The following is a 19,327-nucleotide window of genomic DNA, read 5'->3' on the forward strand; positions in this document are numbered from 1 at the left end:
GTCGTTTGTACTACAAATGTCGATCTCTTTTCTTCCTCCTCCGTGCCTTTGAAAGCAACGTTAGCATTTAATTTCTTTCTTTCTTTCTTTTCAAATTTAGACAGATTTAAGAGCCATCGGTAAGAAATTTCTCCCGAGTGACATCAACGGCGGAAAAGTAGAAAAGGTAAAAAAGATTCCCAGTGCTGTCTTTAGTGAGCTTGTGCAAAAAATTGAAAAGCTGCTTTGCTCAACCTGCCCTTTGGCAAGGTATCCCCATGTCGGTTTTTTTAAAAAGGTATTTGTTGTGTGTGTGTGTTTTATTTTTTATACAGGGTTACTGTTTTTCTCCGAAGAACAAAAGTTGTAAAAAAAAAAAAGGGGACTGTAAAAATATGATTCAGCCACCAGATGGCTGTATTTGATTAAACTTGAAGAAAAAAACATAACTGTAGACTTTTTTAGTGACAGTTTTTCTTTTTTATTGTAGAGTTAAAATAGTTCAGGCTGGTCAGTCGTGATCATTGGGCGTATAAAAGGAAGGATTTTATCATTGGGTGTGTAAAAGGATTTTCCAACTATGTCCTCGAATGGGTTGTACCAATTTAAAGCTAAAACAAGGAAAACTCTTCCCCCTCCCTTGATAAATATTGTTGGATTACTTTGGACACTTTAGATGAGGAAGTTGGATCTTTTCTGCGAATATCTTTTAACAATCTTAGTTACATGCTTAAACTGTATCTGGGTTTGTTGTTGGTGGGTATCTGGGTTTGTTGTTGGTGTTGTTGTTGTATCATATTGAAGGTAAGAGCTAAGGTTTTTTTTAGCTTTAAACATTAAGATGATTCTCCCTCCTGCCCCCAGGATATAGTATTCTAACATGAAAAAGTTTCTTTAAACATGTCTTAAAAAGTAGGTATTTGTACGGGTATACTGGTAGTCCTTGCCTTACAGCTACAATTGAGTAAAATGAGTTTTGACCCATTTGACGACTTTTCTTACCACAGTTGTGTGAATCACTGCAGTTGTTAAGTTAGTAACAACGGTTGTTTGATAAATCTGGCTCCCCCATTGACTTTGCTAGTTGGAAGGTCGCAAAAGGGGATCGCAAACAGACTCAGAACATTGCAACCCTCATAAATATGAGTCAGTTACCAAGCGTGTGAATTTTGATTACATGACTATGAGGATACTGCATTGGTTTACGGCAGCTGAGCATATTCTTCAGACTGCTATAAAAAGTCCCTTCATTTTCAAAGTCTGTTTGCTTGTATCGTACAGGGGGACACTGGCATTTGAAAACATAAACAAAAAAAACAACAACAACCTCCATGCACTCACCAATAATTGGACAATTTTTTTATCTCCCGCTTAAGAATCGAGAAACTCAGTAGCACTTTTTATCTTCCTTAGTGTATTAAAGTGACTAAACTAAAGCATAGAAAACTTCCCTGAAGTGATAACACAGTACACAATTGGGTAGTTGTTTCACAGGGATGTTTCTGTATCTCCTAGATCAGTGGTGGCGAACCTATGACACGGGTGCCAGAGGCGGCACTCAGAGCCCTCTCTGTGAGCATGCACGCCGTTGCCCCAGCCCCGCCACTCCCCGTGGCCCCCTCACCAGCAGCCCCCCCGGAGGAGAGTTGCCCTGGGTGCAGCCTATACAGAACAGCGCAGCCAAGGACATGGCAGCCGGGCAGCGGGGACAAGACTCCACCCTTGCCCCTCATCGCATACAGATGATGCTGTGGGGCGCAGACAGAGGGCGTGGCCGCCATGACGCTGCTGGGCCGCCTGGGCGATCTCCTGTGGTGGGCCGTGGAGGTGGTGGGTGGCCCTGTGGGCAGGAGACGCGGGGACGGGGCAGGGGCAAGGCGGTTTTGGGGCACTTGGTCTCTAAAATGTTCGCCATTACTATCCTAGATTATAATCCTTTCTTTGGGTTTTGGTGAACATAGAGGCGTAAAGCAGAAGCAGATAACTTCTGCTTAAAATGATCCACCAGTGCAAAAGTGTTCAAAATTCCAATTAGTAGACCAAGAATATCTGGGTACCATCTCACAATGCTCAATTAGAAATGGTGGGTTATTTTTTAGCTCTAAAGCTATAACGCTTGAGCTTTAAGATTAGGTAGGTGACCTTCCTCATAAAACAACTTAAATGCATTACTTGAAATAGTATTGTAGTAAGAACGCACACACACACACACCTCAGCCTCTCTGCCCCAGCCAGAAACTCGGCATGCCAGGTCTGTAGAAATGTAGATTTGATAATCCTTTCAGAAAAACTGGAGCCAGGAAGCTTGGAGCTGATGGGATTAGAAAGACAAAGATCCCTAGAACCAATAACCCCTCACCCATCCAACACAGGGCATAGCCATCAGCCCCAGCCCCAGGAAAGCAGGACATGACCTTTAGGACATAATAGGAGTAGCCCACCACCATCAGAATACAAAAAGGGCACACTCAGACTCAGGTCAAAGTACATGACACAGGAAATACAAAGCCTCAAACAGGAACAAATCCAAACACAAAAGCCCAAGAAGGTATAAAAACCCACCATTCCCAGCAACATGTGGTCAACTGCCCCAGAGCCACATGCTGTTGTGGTTCTGCTCTTCAATGAACTACAACCTTCTTTCTAAAGCAGTCTCCATTTTGTTTATTCCCAGCTTGGACTGGACCCTGATGAAGATTTTTCTTTCAACAGTATAAAAATCCTAACTTTGTAATTATAGTAGGCAAAATATTGTAGGAGATGCCCAGGTTGAGCCAGAGGGAGGGGTCAAGAGCGTTATCAGTCTGGAATCCCTTCGCACCCAGAAGAGATCTAAGTCCAGCCTATTGAGAATTCCGTTGCCTCTTACCTACCGCCTACTTGCTCTGACATTTAGTAGTTCAGATTCCTGTAGAGAGCATAAGCTTGCAATAAACTTTTATATTTCTTTTGAACTGCCTGGACTGCCTGATTTTTTTCACGCTTGACAATTGTGCCCTTATTAGCAGTGGCAGTGCCATTTCGGCAACGAAACAAAACAACACCAAAACTGGAGAATGGGTTAGACAAAAGCATTTTCGCCACGCTTATATTCGTGGGTCTCAGTCGAACAATTTTTATATGGTTATTTTTTCCCCATTGTCTTCACAGCTAGAAGGCCCCTGCGTTCTGCAGATTCAAAAAATCCGCAATATTGCCGCTCCGAAGGACAATGAGGAATCTTCGGTGGCCCCCAGAATGCTGCGCTTGCAGATGACCGATGGACACACCAGCTGCACGGCAATAGAATATACTTACATGTCAAAAATAAGGTGAACGGAGCTTATTTGTGCAATTCAATGGTGAAAAAAGTAAGGTTCTACATTTAGGCAAGAAAAACCAAATGTACAGGTATAGAATAGGGGGTACCTTGCTCAATAGTAGTGACTGTGAGAGGGATCTCAGAGTCCTTGTGGACAATCACTTAAATACGAGCCAGCAGTGTGCTACAGCTGCCAAAAAAGCCAACACAGTGCTGGGCTGCATTAACAGAGGGAAAGAATCAAGATCACGTGAAGTATTAATACCACTTTACAATGCTTTAGTAAGGCCACACTTGGAATACTGCATCCAGTTTTGGTCACCACGATGTAAAAAAGATGCTGAGACTCTAGAAAGAGGGCAGAGAAGAGCAACAAAGATGATCAGGGGACTGGAGGCTAAAACATATAAGGAAAGGCTGCAGGAATTGGGTATGTCTAGTTTAATGAAGAGAAGGACGAGGGGGGACATGATAGCAGTCTTCCAGTATCTCAGGGGCTGCCACAAAGAAGAGGGAGTCAAGCTATTTTCCAAGGCGCCTGAAGGCAGGACAAGAAGCAACGGGTGGAAACTGATCAAGGAGAGAAGCAACCTAGAACTAAGGAGAAACTTCCTGACAGTTAGAACAATTAACCAATGGAACAACCTGCCTCCAGAAGCGGTGAATGCTCCAACACTGGAAGTTTTTAAGAAGAGACTGGACAGCCATTTGTCCGAAATGGTGTAGGGTTTCCTGCCTGAGCAGGGGGTTGGACTCGATGACCTCCAAGGTCTCTTCCAACTTTAGTATTATTATTATTATCTGTAAGATCTTTGCAGTGCTGAAGAGTTATATCTACCAAACAATTATTAGTCAGTAGTTGTTTTTTTTTTTTTTTTAAAGGCGAAGAGCTGGGTCCCAAGTTAAGACAAAACATTTCTGTATGGAATATACTGCCAAGCCTGACTGCTTATGAAAGTTGAATTAGGGGCAACATTATCATAATTAAAGTTTCTCCTTCAGGTTTCTTGCATAGCTCCGTTGAGTGTTTATGGTGCAGGCTAGAATTTGGGCCACAGAGAGAAAACATTTACAGGTCAGATTTATTGAGCTGTTTGTTGGAATGTGCTGAAGTTCATTACTGATGTGCTATCAATTTTCACTAAAGCCTGCCAAAGGGAAGTAGCATTAATAATATTTAATTTGTCTCTTTTTGAACAAAAGAGTTTCCCTACCTTTATTCATAAGCTACTTTTAGGTAAAAGTGGCTGCCAGAGGCAAGTTGGCAGTTCCGTAGCTTTATTACCGATAAAATTACAGCTCATGTCTCAGTTTCCAGTTTCCAATTTAATTTTACCAATGCTATGAAAATACTATTAATATATTTACACCTATAGATGAAATAGTTGTTTAAAAAAATGGCTTGCAAGCTTTCAACTCTGTTGGGCTTAAAAGAAAACCCCAAAATATTCCTATTCATTTTACAAAAGAGCTCGGTGTATTCCCCCCCCCTCCGCCCCATTGTGGGCTACCTTGCATAATAATTTCAAGGACATGAATTGTCCCAGCATCACTAATAACTGCAGAAAAATAGCTCTGCCTACAAGGAATCGCTCTGACAAAATTATGTCTATAGAGGTCTGAGTGGTTTAAATTAGGTTTTGGGCAAGGGGAAAGGTCCAGGCTCTTACTTTTGAGATTAAGTGCGGTTTTAACCTTGTAGGAATTAAGAATTTTGGGCGTTTTTTTTTTTTAAGAAGTGATGCATTTTTACCTGGACAGCACCACTTTCAGACTACCTGCCCATCATCCCAACTTGGTCAATCAGAAGAGAAAGACGCTCGAATCCCTTGTTAGCAAAAAGTACACTTTACTAGACCTAAATGGTTGCAAAGCTAGATCTGAGATTTTTCACGCCCAAAGCATATGGTTCACTTTTCCCTTACTCCCATGGTTATCTCTTAAGTGTCCAATCGGATTGGGTGACAGTCCCGGTCTTTGTGGATTGGACAGTGCTGCATTCCATAGTATGACCTGGGAACCGCTGGGCTGGGGATGGTACGATGCTTAGTTTCAGTTCCTCTCCTACTACTCCCCCCCTCTCTTATCCCCCCCCACAATCTCCCCCCCCCCTGTGTACAGCAGACTGGCAGCAAGCAAAGCATGGCGTAGTGGGGGTGGCAGTCCTAACTCTACCTCCCCACCACACCTCCGAAGGCTTTTGTTTTTTCCCCCTACAACACACTGATCATTTACCCAGCTATGATCATATTCTGCAGTAAACAAATACGCTTCTGGACATTACTGTGTATTATGGGAAATGTGCTCCCTGGCCTTGTCTGGATACTCCTCAGAGTTAAGCCTGTCTATTACAGTTTGTAAGTTTGGGCTGTTTGTCAGAGAGTTTCAGCCTGAACATGATACTGTGATGCTTGGGAAGGAGGTGCTTGTGTATTTGATGAGCTCTACTTCCTTTCAACAACAACAACAACAAAAAACTACTACTACTACTACTACTACTATTATTATTATTATTATTATTATTATTATTATTATTTATTTATTTATTTATTTATTTATTTATTTATTTTGGGATTGCACAACTGGAGCACCACTTGAACACAACTGGAGCACCAATGGTGTTCAAGTGGTGCTCCAGTTGTGCAATCCCAAAACAACTGGAGCACCACTTGAGCACCATCGGCATTGACAAATTCGCCATTAGTCAATTGCAAAAGGCGGCCTTACTAGGAACTGCTTCCATCCTGCGACAATATCTGTAATACCATCAAACATCCACATCTGCCTATCCCAGGTCCTTGGTAAGGACTCGATAGGTAGGCAAAAATGCCAAATCCAGTCTGAACATCTGGTTGACTGTGCAATAATAATAATAATAATAATAATAATAATAATAATAATAATAATAATAATAATAATAATAATAATAATAATAATAATAATAGACGAGAAAGAACTGGAGAAGATAACAAAATACAAAGACCTACAAATAGAAATAGAAATAGACTGTGGCAAAGGCAAGCAAGGGCAGTACCAATAGTTAATAGGCACCTTGGGTGCAATCCCAAAACAACTGGAGCACCACTTGAACACCATTGGCATTGACAAATTTTCCATTAGTCAATTGCAAAAGGCGGCCTTACTAGGAACTGCTTCCATCCTGCGATGATATCTGTCATACCATCAAACATCCACATCTGCCTATCCCAGGTCCTTGGTAAGGACTCGACAGGTAGACAAAAATGCCAAATCCAGTCTGAACATCTGGCTGACAGTGCAATGATCCTCAATAATAATAATAATAAACTTGTTTTCTGTAGACTTGGCTTTATGGAGGGAGGGCCCATGCTGTAATTCTCAAGATCACACCAAAGTCACATTATCTAATATCTTATTGCAACTGTGCAAAGATAGCTGCCTCAGTTTAGGAGTTTGTAAGCCTCAGGAAAGCTCCTCTGGCTGACCTTCTCTGGCATGAGAATCTAAGTAGGGTCCAGCAGGATTAATATTTGGATGGGAGCCCCCCCCCCAAATACTTAAATTGTAAACTGAGCTAGAAAGACATCCTGGAAAAAGGCCGTTCCGAATCCATGCCTTCTAGTTGCCAAGAAAGTTCTTTAGAGTGTTGAACTTGAAGAGAAGGGAATTTTTATTTCTCTGAAAAAATTGGCTACCATCTTACACCTTTTGGATTGTGGCTACAGATGCTGTCCTTCTGTTTCCATAAATCGGTGTCAACTCTTGCCCAAGTTACCGTCACCTCAACTAGATCTTTAAAATTATCGAGAGCTGATTTTCCTCAATATTCTGTCCATTTGATGGATGTACTCGGCAGCCGAAAATGATAGATGTCGTTTTAGATCTTGTGGCTTGAAATTGTGTTTTCGGTTTCCCGGCTTTGACAATGAACAATGGATACACACACTCGATGGAAATTGTACAGCAAGCCATGCTTTCAAAGACAGCTGCCAGAAGAAGGACAGAGATGGATTCTGACACTTCCTGGATAAAGTGGTAGTGATGGCCCACATATTTTCCATGGCTCTCAGCTATCTCGTAAAATACAGACGAGTTATTTGCTTGCAAAGTGGGTGTTATTTTTTATCAAATCATTAAAACAATGCAGTGTGGTTTCACCGTGCTGTACACAGCCAGTGTTCGAACTAACGGAGAACGTGTACAAAACAATTCGGACTGTCGCACTTGAGTTGAATTAGAGCAACGTAACTTGAATAATGCCATCTCGTCCTAACACTTGTTGATGTTTTCTTTCTTTCTTTCTTTCTTTCTTTCTTTCTTTCTTTCTTTCTTTCTTTCTTTCTTTCTTTCTTTCTTTCTTTCTTTCTTCTTTCTTTCTTTCTTTCTTTCTTTCTTTCTTTCTTTCTTTCTTTTTCCCATGTAGTCTGAACACACCTCCTGGAACAAAAATTAAGCTGCTGGGAATCGTGGAAGTAAAAAATGGCTTTCTCCTTCTGGATGACAGCAACACGGTGGTTCTAGGAGGTGAAGTGGAGCATCTGATTGAAAAATGGGAGTTGCAAAGGGTGAGGTAACAGGAAGCATTTTCCTACCTTAAGCCCAAATGTTAAAAACTCCAGCTGACTTGTTGGACACATTTAAGGATGTTGTATATTTTTTTTTGCTTTCGTTTTTATGATAGCGACTTGTCATATTTTATCTCCCCCTGAAAAAACATCTCCATGGAAGGGGCAGTATTTAAATCTGGATAATTTAGAGTCAGGTCAATTTTATTGGCTTTCCGAAGCATCCGATAAAAACGCCGGGAGGAAATGGAGTAATGTTCATCTCATTCTTCTCTTTATAAACAACAGTTGCTTGTCTCCCCTGAATTATTTCTTGGACGTGCCTGATAGAGGCTTTGAAGTTAGATTCTTTATTTAAATCCTACCTCCTAAGGATTTTCCAAGTGGGAAAAAAAATATGCACATACGTTACCAGATGAACGCCAGCATCGTATTTTTGGTTATGAGGAATCAGAGCAGGAATAATGAACCTAGTTAACTAAATTCTTTGTAGAACATTGTTCTTATCCTCTTACCGTAGAGAGTGTAGAGCAGAATTTCTCAAATTTGGCAACTGTGGACTTCCACCCCCAGGATTCCCTAGCCAGTTCTGAAACTTGAAATCCATAGGTCTTAAAATGGCCAAGTTTCAGAAACACCGATCAGGAGAATAGCCTTCATGGACAGAGGGAAGCTCCATTATCAAGGCATGAAGCAAGACAATAGTGGCTTGCACTAGCAATAAGAAATAACCCTTCCCTCACCACCCAGCATAAGGGATAAAAGAGCAAGCACACTCATTGCAAGATTATGTTACTGTAGCTATTCTAATGAAAGTAGCTTTAGGTCTACACGGTGTTTGTTTTTTGGTCTGGTCTGTCTTATACATCTATCTTATACCACTTTACAATGCCTTGGTAAGGCCACACTTGGAATACTGCATCCAGTTTTGATCACCACGATGTAAAAAAAAAATGCTTTTAATGCTTTAAAGGACTTGAATGAATACACAAGGTGTTGAATCAATGAATGATAAAGGCAGAAATGCTATTGGTCTTGGGAAATGTGTTAAACAACATTTGTGCATTAGTCTTGCATTGTTATTTTTCTCCCTGAACTGTATACCTTTCTGGTCACAATAAGCCAGATGACATTCAGTTCTCCTTTATCCTTTATTTTCATTCCTCAGTGGAAGCCCTTGAGCAAATCAGCGGCAGACGTTGAGCGTTGCACAAAACTAGCCAGAGACCAGTGGCAAATCCTTGTTTGAGACCCTAGATTTACTAAGGAAGTAACGAAGTTCCTCCCCAAAGATATCCCTTTCCCTGCCTATTGTGGGTTGTTCCTGCTTGCAGGGGAAATCCAATGGTAATGCCATGTCAGAAACACATCCCACTCGTCAACAAAACATAAATTAAAAAAAAAGAGGGGAAGGAAGATTTATAGATACACAATGATCTCTGAAAGCCCCAGTCTCCCCTGCTAATTAGAGCAATATTGTGCAAAGTATGAAACAGATATTCAGCTTTTTGTAGCCTTTCCATAGCAAATCTTGATTATACCTTTGATTTTAGGGTAAAACTCTGTCTGTCTGACTGTCTACTTACCTACCTACCTATCATATCTATCATATCTACCTATCATCCATCCATCTATCTATCTGTCCGTCTGTCCGTCCGTCCGTCCATCCATCATCTGTCTGTCTGTCTGTCTGTCTGTCTATCTATCTATCATATCTATCTCATATCTACCTACCTACCTACCTATCATATCTATCATATCTATCATATCTACCTATCATCCGTCCGCCCACCCACCCACCCACTTACCCACTTACCCACCTACCTACCTACCCACCTACCTACCACCCACCCACCCACCCACCTATCATCTATCTATCTATCTATCTATCTATCTATCTATCTATCTATCTATCTATCTATCTATCTATCTATCTATCTATCTATCTATCTATCTATCTATCTATCTATCTATCTATCTATCTATCTATCTATCTATCTATCTATCTTACCTACCTATCTACCTAGCTATCTATCTAGCTAGCTATCTAGCTATCATATCTATTTACTGTATTTATCTACTATATCTATCTATATCTGTCTGTCTCTCTCTCTCTCCAGTATCTATCCATTCATCCTACTTATTTTCTTAGAGATAAGGGCAGTCAGCCATGCCATTAAACTCCATTATGGACTAAACAGCCATTTTGCTTTCTTAGGTGTGTGTGTGTGTGTTTGTGTGTGTGTGTCTGTGTGCGCACATGTGTGTTTTCAGTTATTTCAAGCCTCCGTTTTTAATGGCGATGTGGAAGAGAGATCAGATGTTCTTCAGAACATCCATAGCATTCAAGCAATGAGAAGCTTCCGGGGGACAGCATTAAATGATGTGTTGTCAGCAATGTACATGCTATATCTGTGTTTTCCTACCACTTTCCCCTCTTATCAGTTAATGAAAACTGCTTAATCTTTCAGAGTTTATCGAAACACAACAGAAGTAACATAGGAACGGAAGGAGGGCCTCCTCCCTTTCTCCCTTTTGGACAGGTATGACATGTTTTTCGGTCTTGCACATCTTCGTTGCCATCTTCAGACTGTGTAGAACAACAGAACAGAACAGAATAGAATTCAATTCTTTATTGACCGAGTGTGATAGGATACACAAGGGATTTGTCTCCGATGCATAAGCTCTCAGCGTACATACAAACAAGTGATAAATTATGATCATAAAATACAATCATCACAAGTCATAAGATACAAACTCGGTGATAGTCACAGGCTGCCAAATAAGCAAACAACATCAATCATAATAGGATACTAAATGAAGGCAATCAACATAAATCATGAGACACAAACAACCAAGTTACAGTCACAAGAAGCTGAGGAAACAGGTAATGGGAACGATGAAATGATGAGAAGGATAATAGGCACTCTTCATAACTGAAAGCTGTCGTCTTTTGTGAAAAATAACTCCTCTATATTGCGACAGTTTTTTTTCCTCCGGCAATATTAAATAATTTGAATATCTTTTTTGAAGCTCACACTTAAAAACATAGAACGTTTGCAAATTCTTTGCTGAATAAATACGTTTAAACCAGTACAAAGGAATATTTGTAGCTGAACTGTGGGGTCCTTGGTGCTCTCTAAACTTGGTAGTTTTCTTGCAGACGTTTCATTACCCAGCTAGATAATATCAGCAGTTAGCATCGATGATGTAACCTAGTTGGGCAATGAAACGTCTGCAAGGAAAAAAAAAAACGATCACCAAGGGTCCCTCAATACATTTAAGCATTTGCAGCAGCAGGGATGAAGTCAGAAGATGGAAGATTGGGGAGCTTTACTCACCCTAATGGAGCTTTGCTTCCTGCTTTACCTGCTCACTTGGGTAGTTAGGGTTGCTACTATCCAAAGTCCAGGATCATGTGTTTATCTGGCATTTTATCTCTCAGTCCCACCACCTGAGCAGCCTGCATGCCATACTGGAAAGTAAAACAAAAAGTGATTAGATAAGTTCTATTTTGTACCTCCTCCTGCTGGATTGGTGAGCCGTGTGGCTAGGGAAAAGAAGAAGGGAAAGGGAAAGAAGAAAGAAAGAGAAAGAAAAAAAGGAAGGAAGGAAAGCAGTAAGAAAGAAAGAAGAAAGAAAGAAAGAAAGAAAAAGAAAGAAAGAAAGAAAGAAAAAGTAAGGAAAGAAGGGAAGGGGAGAGGAAAGAAAAAGAAAAAGAAAAAAGATGAAGGAAGAAAGAAAGGAAAGAAGGGCAGGGAGGGAGGAAGGAAAGAAAGAAAAAGAAAAAAAAATATGAAGGGAGGAAAAAGGGAAGGAAAGGGGAGGGAGGAAAGGAAAGAAAGAAAAAGAAAGAAAGAAAGAAAGAGAAAGATGAAGGAAGAAAGGGAGGAAAGAAGGGAACGAAGGAGGGGGGAAGAAAAAAAGAAAGAAAAAGAAAGATAGATGAAGGAAGGAAAAAAGGAAGGAAAGAAGGGAAGGGGAGGAAAGAAAAAAAGAAAGAAAAGAAAGATGAAGGAAGAAAGAAAGAAGGAAGGAAAGAAGGGAAGGGATGGAGGAAGAAAAGAAGGAAAGAGAAAAAGAACGAGAGAAAGAAAAAAGAAAAAGAAATATGAAGGAAGGAAAAAAGGAAGGAAAGAAGGGGAGGGAGGAAAGGAAAGAAAGAAAGATGAAGGAAAAAAGGAAGGGAAGGAAGGAGTGGGGAAGAAAAAGAAAGAAAGAAAGAAAGATGAAGGAAGGAAGAAGGAAGGAAAGAAGAAAGGAAGAGAGGGAGGTACAATATTACAAAGAATAAAATAAAATCAGTCCATCCCAGTTTATTATTACTTGTTTCTCTCCATTTTCAATCATCTGAACTGCATTTTCCCCCAAAGAGGGAAGGGGGTGGTTTATGGGAAGCTCCTGGGCCTGCATGCTTGCTAGCCACACCCCTGTCAGGAAGTCGCATTTTGAGATAAAGGAAAGTGAAATTTCCTGCTTGGGATGTGGCTGCCAAGCTTCTGAACGCTGATCACAGCATCAGTGCCAATGCATGGAAATACTTAGAACAAACCTTACTTTTTGCCTGCTTTAAAGGGCTAGGTCAGTGGTGGCGAACCTATGGCAGGCGTGCCAGAGGGGGCACTCGGAGACCTCTCTGTGGGCACACACGCCTGGCTCTTTGGCTAAGTTTTCGTAGGAAAAAGCCATTTCTCAAGCCCCTTCCTAGCCAAAACAAGCCTCCGGAGCGAGCGCGCTGTTTTCAGCTTTGAATTATATCAAATCTGACACCAGAAAGAGACTTAACAGATGACCTGAGTGCTGCATGCAGTGTTGCTCTCAAACTTACAAAGTATAAGCCAAGGTTAGACAAATTATCAGCATGCATACAACAGCAAAAATCACACTAATTGTTCAAAAGCATGCCAAATGCCTTTCAGTAAAAAGTTGTTTGCCTCATTGAAAGCTTTGTTATTGTGTTTTTCTTTTAAGACAAAAGATGTTAATGTATGAGGTGTTTTTCTAAACTAAAACCTCAGTATTCAGATTAAATTGCCGTGTTAGCATTTTGCGATAAATAAGTGGGTTTTGGGTTGCAGTTTGGGCACTCGGTCTCTAAAAAGTTCGCCATCACTGGGCTAAGTGAATTCTTCCACCTGCTGGAATCTTGTAACCACACTGAGATTTTTCCTTCCTTCCTTCTCAGCCCCTCAAGATTTTTTTCTTTTTGGTCTATTGGTTATTATTTCAGCTCGCTATTTCTAAGCCAATCCCTCTGGCGATAAAACTGATATTCTGCCTTTCCTGCAGGGGCAATATGACCTCAGTGCTAACCCTTTTTGTTACGCCACACGATTCTTTCTTATCACCAGTAGTAGTTCTCATCATGAACAGGACCCTGTCCTCCATTCCTTCTCTGATTGCTAAAAATCTGCTTTGGCAGATGCCAAGGACAGGTCCTGGCTTAGATTCAACTCCCAAGTAAATGATGGTTTGTTTGGTTTGTTTTTTAATGCACGAACAATTGAACATGTTGTTGGTTTATCTCTTGCTTAAATATGCTTTTGCGTCACCAGAGATGCGTATCTCAGCTTCAAGTGGACAGCAAGGAGTTGGACCGCCGAAAAACCCTGCAAGTCACCAACGTGGTGAAACCGATGGGCGACAACGACGAATTTGAAAAACAGCGGACCGCTGCTATTGCCGAAGTGGCCAAAAGCAAGGAGGTTAGAACGAACGCCTCTTGTCTTTTTGTTTTGAAACAATACACGAATGATCTCGGGACAGATCTTTACCAGATATGGAAAAGCTATTTGCTGTGATCCATCAAGAGCAGGCCGTTTCTAAAGTACTGGACTTAGGATGTTAAGTGTGAATTACTGAAGGAAAAAAAAATACCTTGGAATATACAGACTTTTATTCTGTGTATATCTAAGAAACATCGGGTTTAAAAGGGGACATGTTCCCTTAAAAAAATCTGTATTCCAGTTTTGTCTTTGGAAGGGAAAAACCCAAAGAGAAGGTATTCCGAGAATGTGCGCTTAAGGCTAATAACACCACCATTAGTGAAGCATTTTGCATTTGATAATGGGCACAGCGGGACGCATCCCATGTCATAAATTGCTCTGCTGAAAAATTACATGGCATTTCCGTGTACGTCTCAAACTTTCCTTCATATCCTATAAGTCTTACAAATCTTCCCTGGTACCTGAATAGCATTAATACATTTGTCACTCTTGAGTATTTGATTTGACCACGGTGACTTGTCTTTAGTAGACGGCAGTATTTGAATGGAAGCTTCTTGATTTGTGTGAGTGGCAACATTTTGCTAGATTCTGTAGGCTAGTTCAGGGGTCCCCCCAACCCCCAGTCTGTGGACCAGTACCGGGCCGCAGTATGCCAGCAACTGGGCTGCACAAACAAGCAAAGCCCCATCCATGAGATACAGGCAGCACACAAAACCACACACCCTCCGGTCCGCGGAAAAACCTCTCTGCGGAACTGGTCCCTGGTGCCCCAAAGGTTGGGGACCTCTGGGCTAGTTCTATACCAGCTGCCCAAATCAGATCCTGTTGGTCCTGTTCCCCACCCAAAATGTTACACATTGAGATACAGGTAGTCCTTGATTTAAAAACATTCATTTAGTGACCGTTCCAAGTTACAATGGCACTGAGAACAGCGATTTAAGGCCGTTTTCAGACTTAATGACCGTTGCAGCATCCCCATGGGTCACGTGATCAAAATTCAGATGCTCGGCCGTCGGCGTGTGTCTTTGTTCTGGGATCATGTGATTCCCTTTTACGACCTTTTGACAAAGTCAGGGGAGGAGCCAGATTCCCTTAACAACCGTTGTTAAATGCCGTGATTGGCTTAACCGCCATGGCAAGAAAAGTCGTAAAACGGACCAGAACTGCCTTAACACTCACTGTCTCACCTAGCAATGGGAATTTTGGGCTTCATTGTGGCCGTAAGCCGAGGAACGCGTTGTTGTGATTCCTCGCCAGCCAGTGGATCCAGCAGCTGAGTCTGAGGAATCAGAGGAGGAGGAAAGGCCTGGAGTGACATCAGAGTCAGAGGAAGGCTCCGAGGAGCTCCAAGACTTATAGTCGGACGAGGAGCCTGGCCCCTCTACTCGCCCTCAGGCTGAGACACAGCTGTGCTGGGATGCTGAGTTGGACAGTGATGAAGAACAGCTGGGACAAATCCTGGATGCATGAATGCGCAGGCAAGAGAAGCGAGTAGGACAGAGGAATGCAATGGGGCGGCTCCAAAGGCAAAGGAGAAGGCATTAGGAAGCCACGCCTTGGCTGCATAATAAAAGGGAAGGGGTGGGAGGTGCTGGTTACTCAAGGCAGCCATTCGTGTTGAGGATTGAGTTTCTGTGGACTGTGTTTGTTTGCCTTGGACATTGACTCGGGTCTGTGAGAATAAAAGGGGTTGGTTTTTTTCTTGCGGTTCCTGCCTGTTTCTTGGAAGAAGGGTTTCTCCTTGTGAGCATAACAAGGACTCACGCAGGTTGGGACAGAACACGCGTGTGCTCGGCTTGTACATCTCAGTCGCTTTAGAAATACATGGCAGTGGCGTTACTAAAACGTGGTTCTCTTCTCTAAAGATCAAGACTTTTGGCGGCGGCGGTAGTAACACCAGAAGCAACCTCAGTTTGAATGCTGGAGGGAATCGAAGCAGAGACGTATTCCAGAAGGAGAAAACGAAGCCTGAAGGAAAAAATGAAGGTGTCTATCGTGAATTGGTAAGATACACATCGCCCCCCCCCCAAAAAAAAAAGAATATCGTCTCCACATCGTAGGAAACGGTCATGGTGTTCAATCAGTTATGACTGATTGCAGAGAAGAGCAACAAAGATGATTAGGGAACTGGAGGCTAAAACGTGAAGAACTGTTGCAGGATTTGGGTATGGCTAGTTTAATGGAAAGAAGGACTAGGGTTGACAGCCTTACAATGTCTCAGGGGTTGCCACAAAGAAGTGGGGGGGGGGTTTCAACCTATTCTCCAAAGCACCTGAAGGCAGGACAAGAAGCAACAGATGGAAACTAACCAAAGAGAGAAGCAACCTAGAACTAAGGAGAAATTTCCTGACAGTTAGAACAATTAATCAGTGGACTGACTTTTCTTCAGAAGTTGTGGGTGCTCCAACACTGGAAGTTTTTAAAAAGAGACTGGACAGCCACTTGTCTGAAATGGTATAGGGTTTCTTGCTTGAGCCAGGGGGTTGGCCTAGAAGACCTCCAAGATCTCTTCCAACTCTGTTATTTTGTTTTATGTAATCATTAATTCAACATCTGATGCTTCCTGCACCTGCCAGAAATACAAAGAGGATAGGGTAGGGTAGGGTAGAGTAGAGTAGAGTAGAATTAGAGTAGAATAGAATAGAATAGAAGTATAGAGTAGAATAGAATTAGAGTAGAGTAGAGTAGAGAATAGAATAGAATAGAATAGAATAGAATAGAATAGAATAGAGTTGGAAGGGACCTTAGAGGTCTTCTAGTCCAACCCCCTGCTCAGGCAGGAAACCCTATACCAATTCAGACAAATGGTTGTCCAATCTCTTCTTAAAAACTTCCAGTGTTGGAGCACTCACAACTTCCGGAGGCAGGCATAAGTTGACTTACATTCAAGAAATTACTAGCTATCTCACGTACCGACCTACATTTCATCGACTGAGATGTTTTAGTTTTATTGATCAAATGAACTAAAAAAGCACACATTTCTTAATGTGCCTTCACACGGACATTTAAAAACAAAACAAGGTCCTGACATCTTGTGGACTTCTGATATTTTAAGAATTTAGGGGCTTTAGCTAAAAAAGTTCATTGGCTGGAAAAGGAAAGGTGGGATTGCCTTGTTTCCTTACGCAGGGAAGGCAGAGTCACGCCGTTATTTTGAACTCTTTCTCTTACACTTTTTGGCTCCAGCATCTATTCCAGAGAAGGGAATTAGTCACTTGACCTAAAACTGACCACAGGAGAAGACATAAATGGGGTTTGGGGTTTAAGCCGGGTGATAAAGTTCTACCAAAAAAACACAGCAGAGACTTTTATAAAAAAAAACCCAACCAAATGGATACTATGCAGGAAAAAAAAATCCAAAACAATCACACTGAAGAACAGTTCAATTTTTTAAAAAAAATCTTTATTTGTATTTTAAAACTAAGAATTCCGTTTGGTTTCTTCTCAGAATTGACTTTTTGCTCTTTTCTCTTGTAGGTTGATGAAAAGGCTCTCAAACACATAACAGAAATGGGCTTTAGCAAAGAAGCTGCACGACAGGCACTTATGGACAATAGCAACAACCTTGAAGCTTCATTAAATTTCCTCCTCAACAGCAATAAACAAGCGACCACTCAAGGGCCGCCCCCTAGAGGTATAATTTCATTCATCTATCACACAGGAAAGGATTTCTGTAGGATCACATTTTTGGGGAGTACAGATTTATTTACTTGCAGGTAGTCCTCGACTTACTACAGTTAGTTTAGTGACTGAAGTCATGGTTCCGACAGATGAAACTCTTCAAAGAACTTCGAGGCATTGTTTACCTTAAAAGAATCTTTATTGGAGTAGCATAGCATCGGCACTAACATAGTCGAAGCCAAAATCTGAATTCCCCTCCCCTGAACACATAGTATCTAGCGCAAATCCACCCTCTAATTAACAGTCATAAATCACATTCTCCAATTAATTTGAAACGCAGGCCTTCCCTCCAGTTCTCCAACCCGCCATTTCTTATCATCTATTTCAAAAAAAACTTGACTGTCATACTACTGCAATATTGTTATGTCTAACTAACTCTCATACACATTCATTCTCCTCCCCCACCCCCAGTATCATTTAATTCTAACTCTAAGAGTAAAACATAAGAAGAAAAATGGCTGCATCTCCATATGTTGTCAAAGAAAGAACATCCGATGTTAGCAGCGTTGACAACAACGGCAATGAAAAAAAAGTGACTTATGACTATTTTTCACCCTTACGACTGTTGCGTTCTTCCCACGGTCATGTGATCAAAATTCAAAGGCTTGGAAACTGGCATGTACTTATGCCAGTTGCAGTCTCCCGGGGTCACGCAATCCCCTTTTGCGATCTTCCGGCAAGCAAAGTCAATGGGGGAACCAGATTGACTTAACAGCCATATGCAGGGATTCACTTAAGGTCGTAAAATGGGGCAAAGCTCACTTAACAAATGTTTCACTTAACGACGGAAAATTTGGGCTCAGTTGCGGTTGTAAGCCGAGGACTTACCTGTACTTATTTATTTATTTATGAAATTTATATGCCACCCAAATTGCCCAGAGGCGACTCTAGATAGCTAACAATCAATGAAAACCAAGTAAAACATTAAAAAGAATTAATATTAACATTAAAATCGATGTAAAATTGACTGAGGTGGGAAGGAGGGGAGCAAAATTTACACACCCTTTAAAGCTCTTCTAGGCAACATTTTCATTAACTGTTTTGCAAATTAGCCTTGGTGGTAGGTTCACGTCCTGGCTAAATTTCATATGGGAAGAAAATACTTCAAAATAAAATAAAATAAGGAAAAGAGATGAGACTTGGAAAGAGGAACTATATTAGACACGGGGGAAAGATAGGAAATACGAAAGGAGTAGGAATAGACTGGTCTGCCGATTGAAAAATTTGGAAGAGATTGCGAGAGCAGAGGTGCATGTAATGAAAGAGCTTAAATCCAATTTGAAATTTCGATACTTGAAACGGTCGGCTCCAAAGCTTTTGCTCTTTTAAATAAATCTTTTGCATACAACGTTATCACGAACAAGTTTGCATTAGATGTTACAGAGTTAGGGCCATGTATAGGTAGCTGTTCTTCTAATAAATAACACTTAGACTTATATACCGCTCCGTAGTGCTTCACAGCACTCTCTGAGCAGTTTACAAATGTTTACAAATTTATTGCCCCCAAAAATCTGGCTTCTTATTTTACTGACTTTGGAAAGATGGAAGGCTGAGTCAACTTTGATTGCGTATCCAAGCATCTGGCTTGACAGTTGGAGTGTTCCCTATTAACCGGTTGGAGAGAATGCTGAAGAATATCATTGATATGTCAAAACCAGTAAAGATAAATATTAGGAAAGAGGAACTCTTTCATTATTATTATTAACTAGAAGTCAAGTAGTCAACTAGAAGTCATTATTAACTAGAAGGGCAAAATGACCTTTAATAATAATAATAATAATAAAGTTGGAAGGGACCTTGGAGGTCATCTAGTCCAACCCCTTGCTCAGGCAGAAAACCCTATACCATTAACAGAAGGATAGAATCAAGATCACGTGAAGTGTTAATACCACTTTAAAATGCCTTGGTAAGGCCACACTTGGAATACTGCATCCAGTTTTGGTCACCACGATGTAAAAAAGATGCTGAGACTCTAGAAAGAGTACAGAGAAGAGCAACAAAGATGATTAGGGGACTGGAGGCTAAAACATATAAGGAACGGTTGCTGGAATTGGGTATGTCTAGTTTAACGAAGAGAAGGACGAGGGGGGACATGA

General features: G+C 41.2%; 1 protein-coding gene across 1 annotated transcript in view; it reads left to right on the plus strand.

The window, feature by feature from the left end:
- The window catches only part of TDRD3 (tudor domain containing 3), a 65,312-nt gene that overhangs the window by 17,272 nt on the left and 28,713 nt on the right, over nucleotides 1-19,327 (plus strand). Inside the window, exons 3-9 of the mRNA XM_015812495.1 lie at nucleotides 101-166; nucleotides 3,130-3,290; nucleotides 7,683-7,824; nucleotides 10,296-10,367; nucleotides 13,380-13,529; nucleotides 15,416-15,553; nucleotides 17,028-17,184. Coding sequence (XP_015667981.1) covers nucleotides 3,217-3,290; nucleotides 7,683-7,824; nucleotides 10,296-10,367; nucleotides 13,380-13,529; nucleotides 15,416-15,553; nucleotides 17,028-17,184 — 733 coding nt within the window. The 5' untranslated portion in view covers nucleotides 101-166; nucleotides 3,130-3,216. The remainder of the gene's footprint in view (nucleotides 1-100; nucleotides 167-3,129; nucleotides 3,291-7,682; nucleotides 7,825-10,295; nucleotides 10,368-13,379; nucleotides 13,530-15,415; nucleotides 15,554-17,027; nucleotides 17,185-19,327) is intronic.

Source organism: Protobothrops mucrosquamatus, unplaced genomic scaffold (assembly GCF_001527695.2).
Source record: "Protobothrops mucrosquamatus isolate PMUCROS unplaced genomic scaffold, P.Mucros_1.0 scaffold89, whole genome shotgun sequence".
In the NCBI taxonomy this organism is placed as follows: Eukaryota; Metazoa; Chordata; class Lepidosauria; order Squamata; family Viperidae; genus Protobothrops; species Protobothrops mucrosquamatus.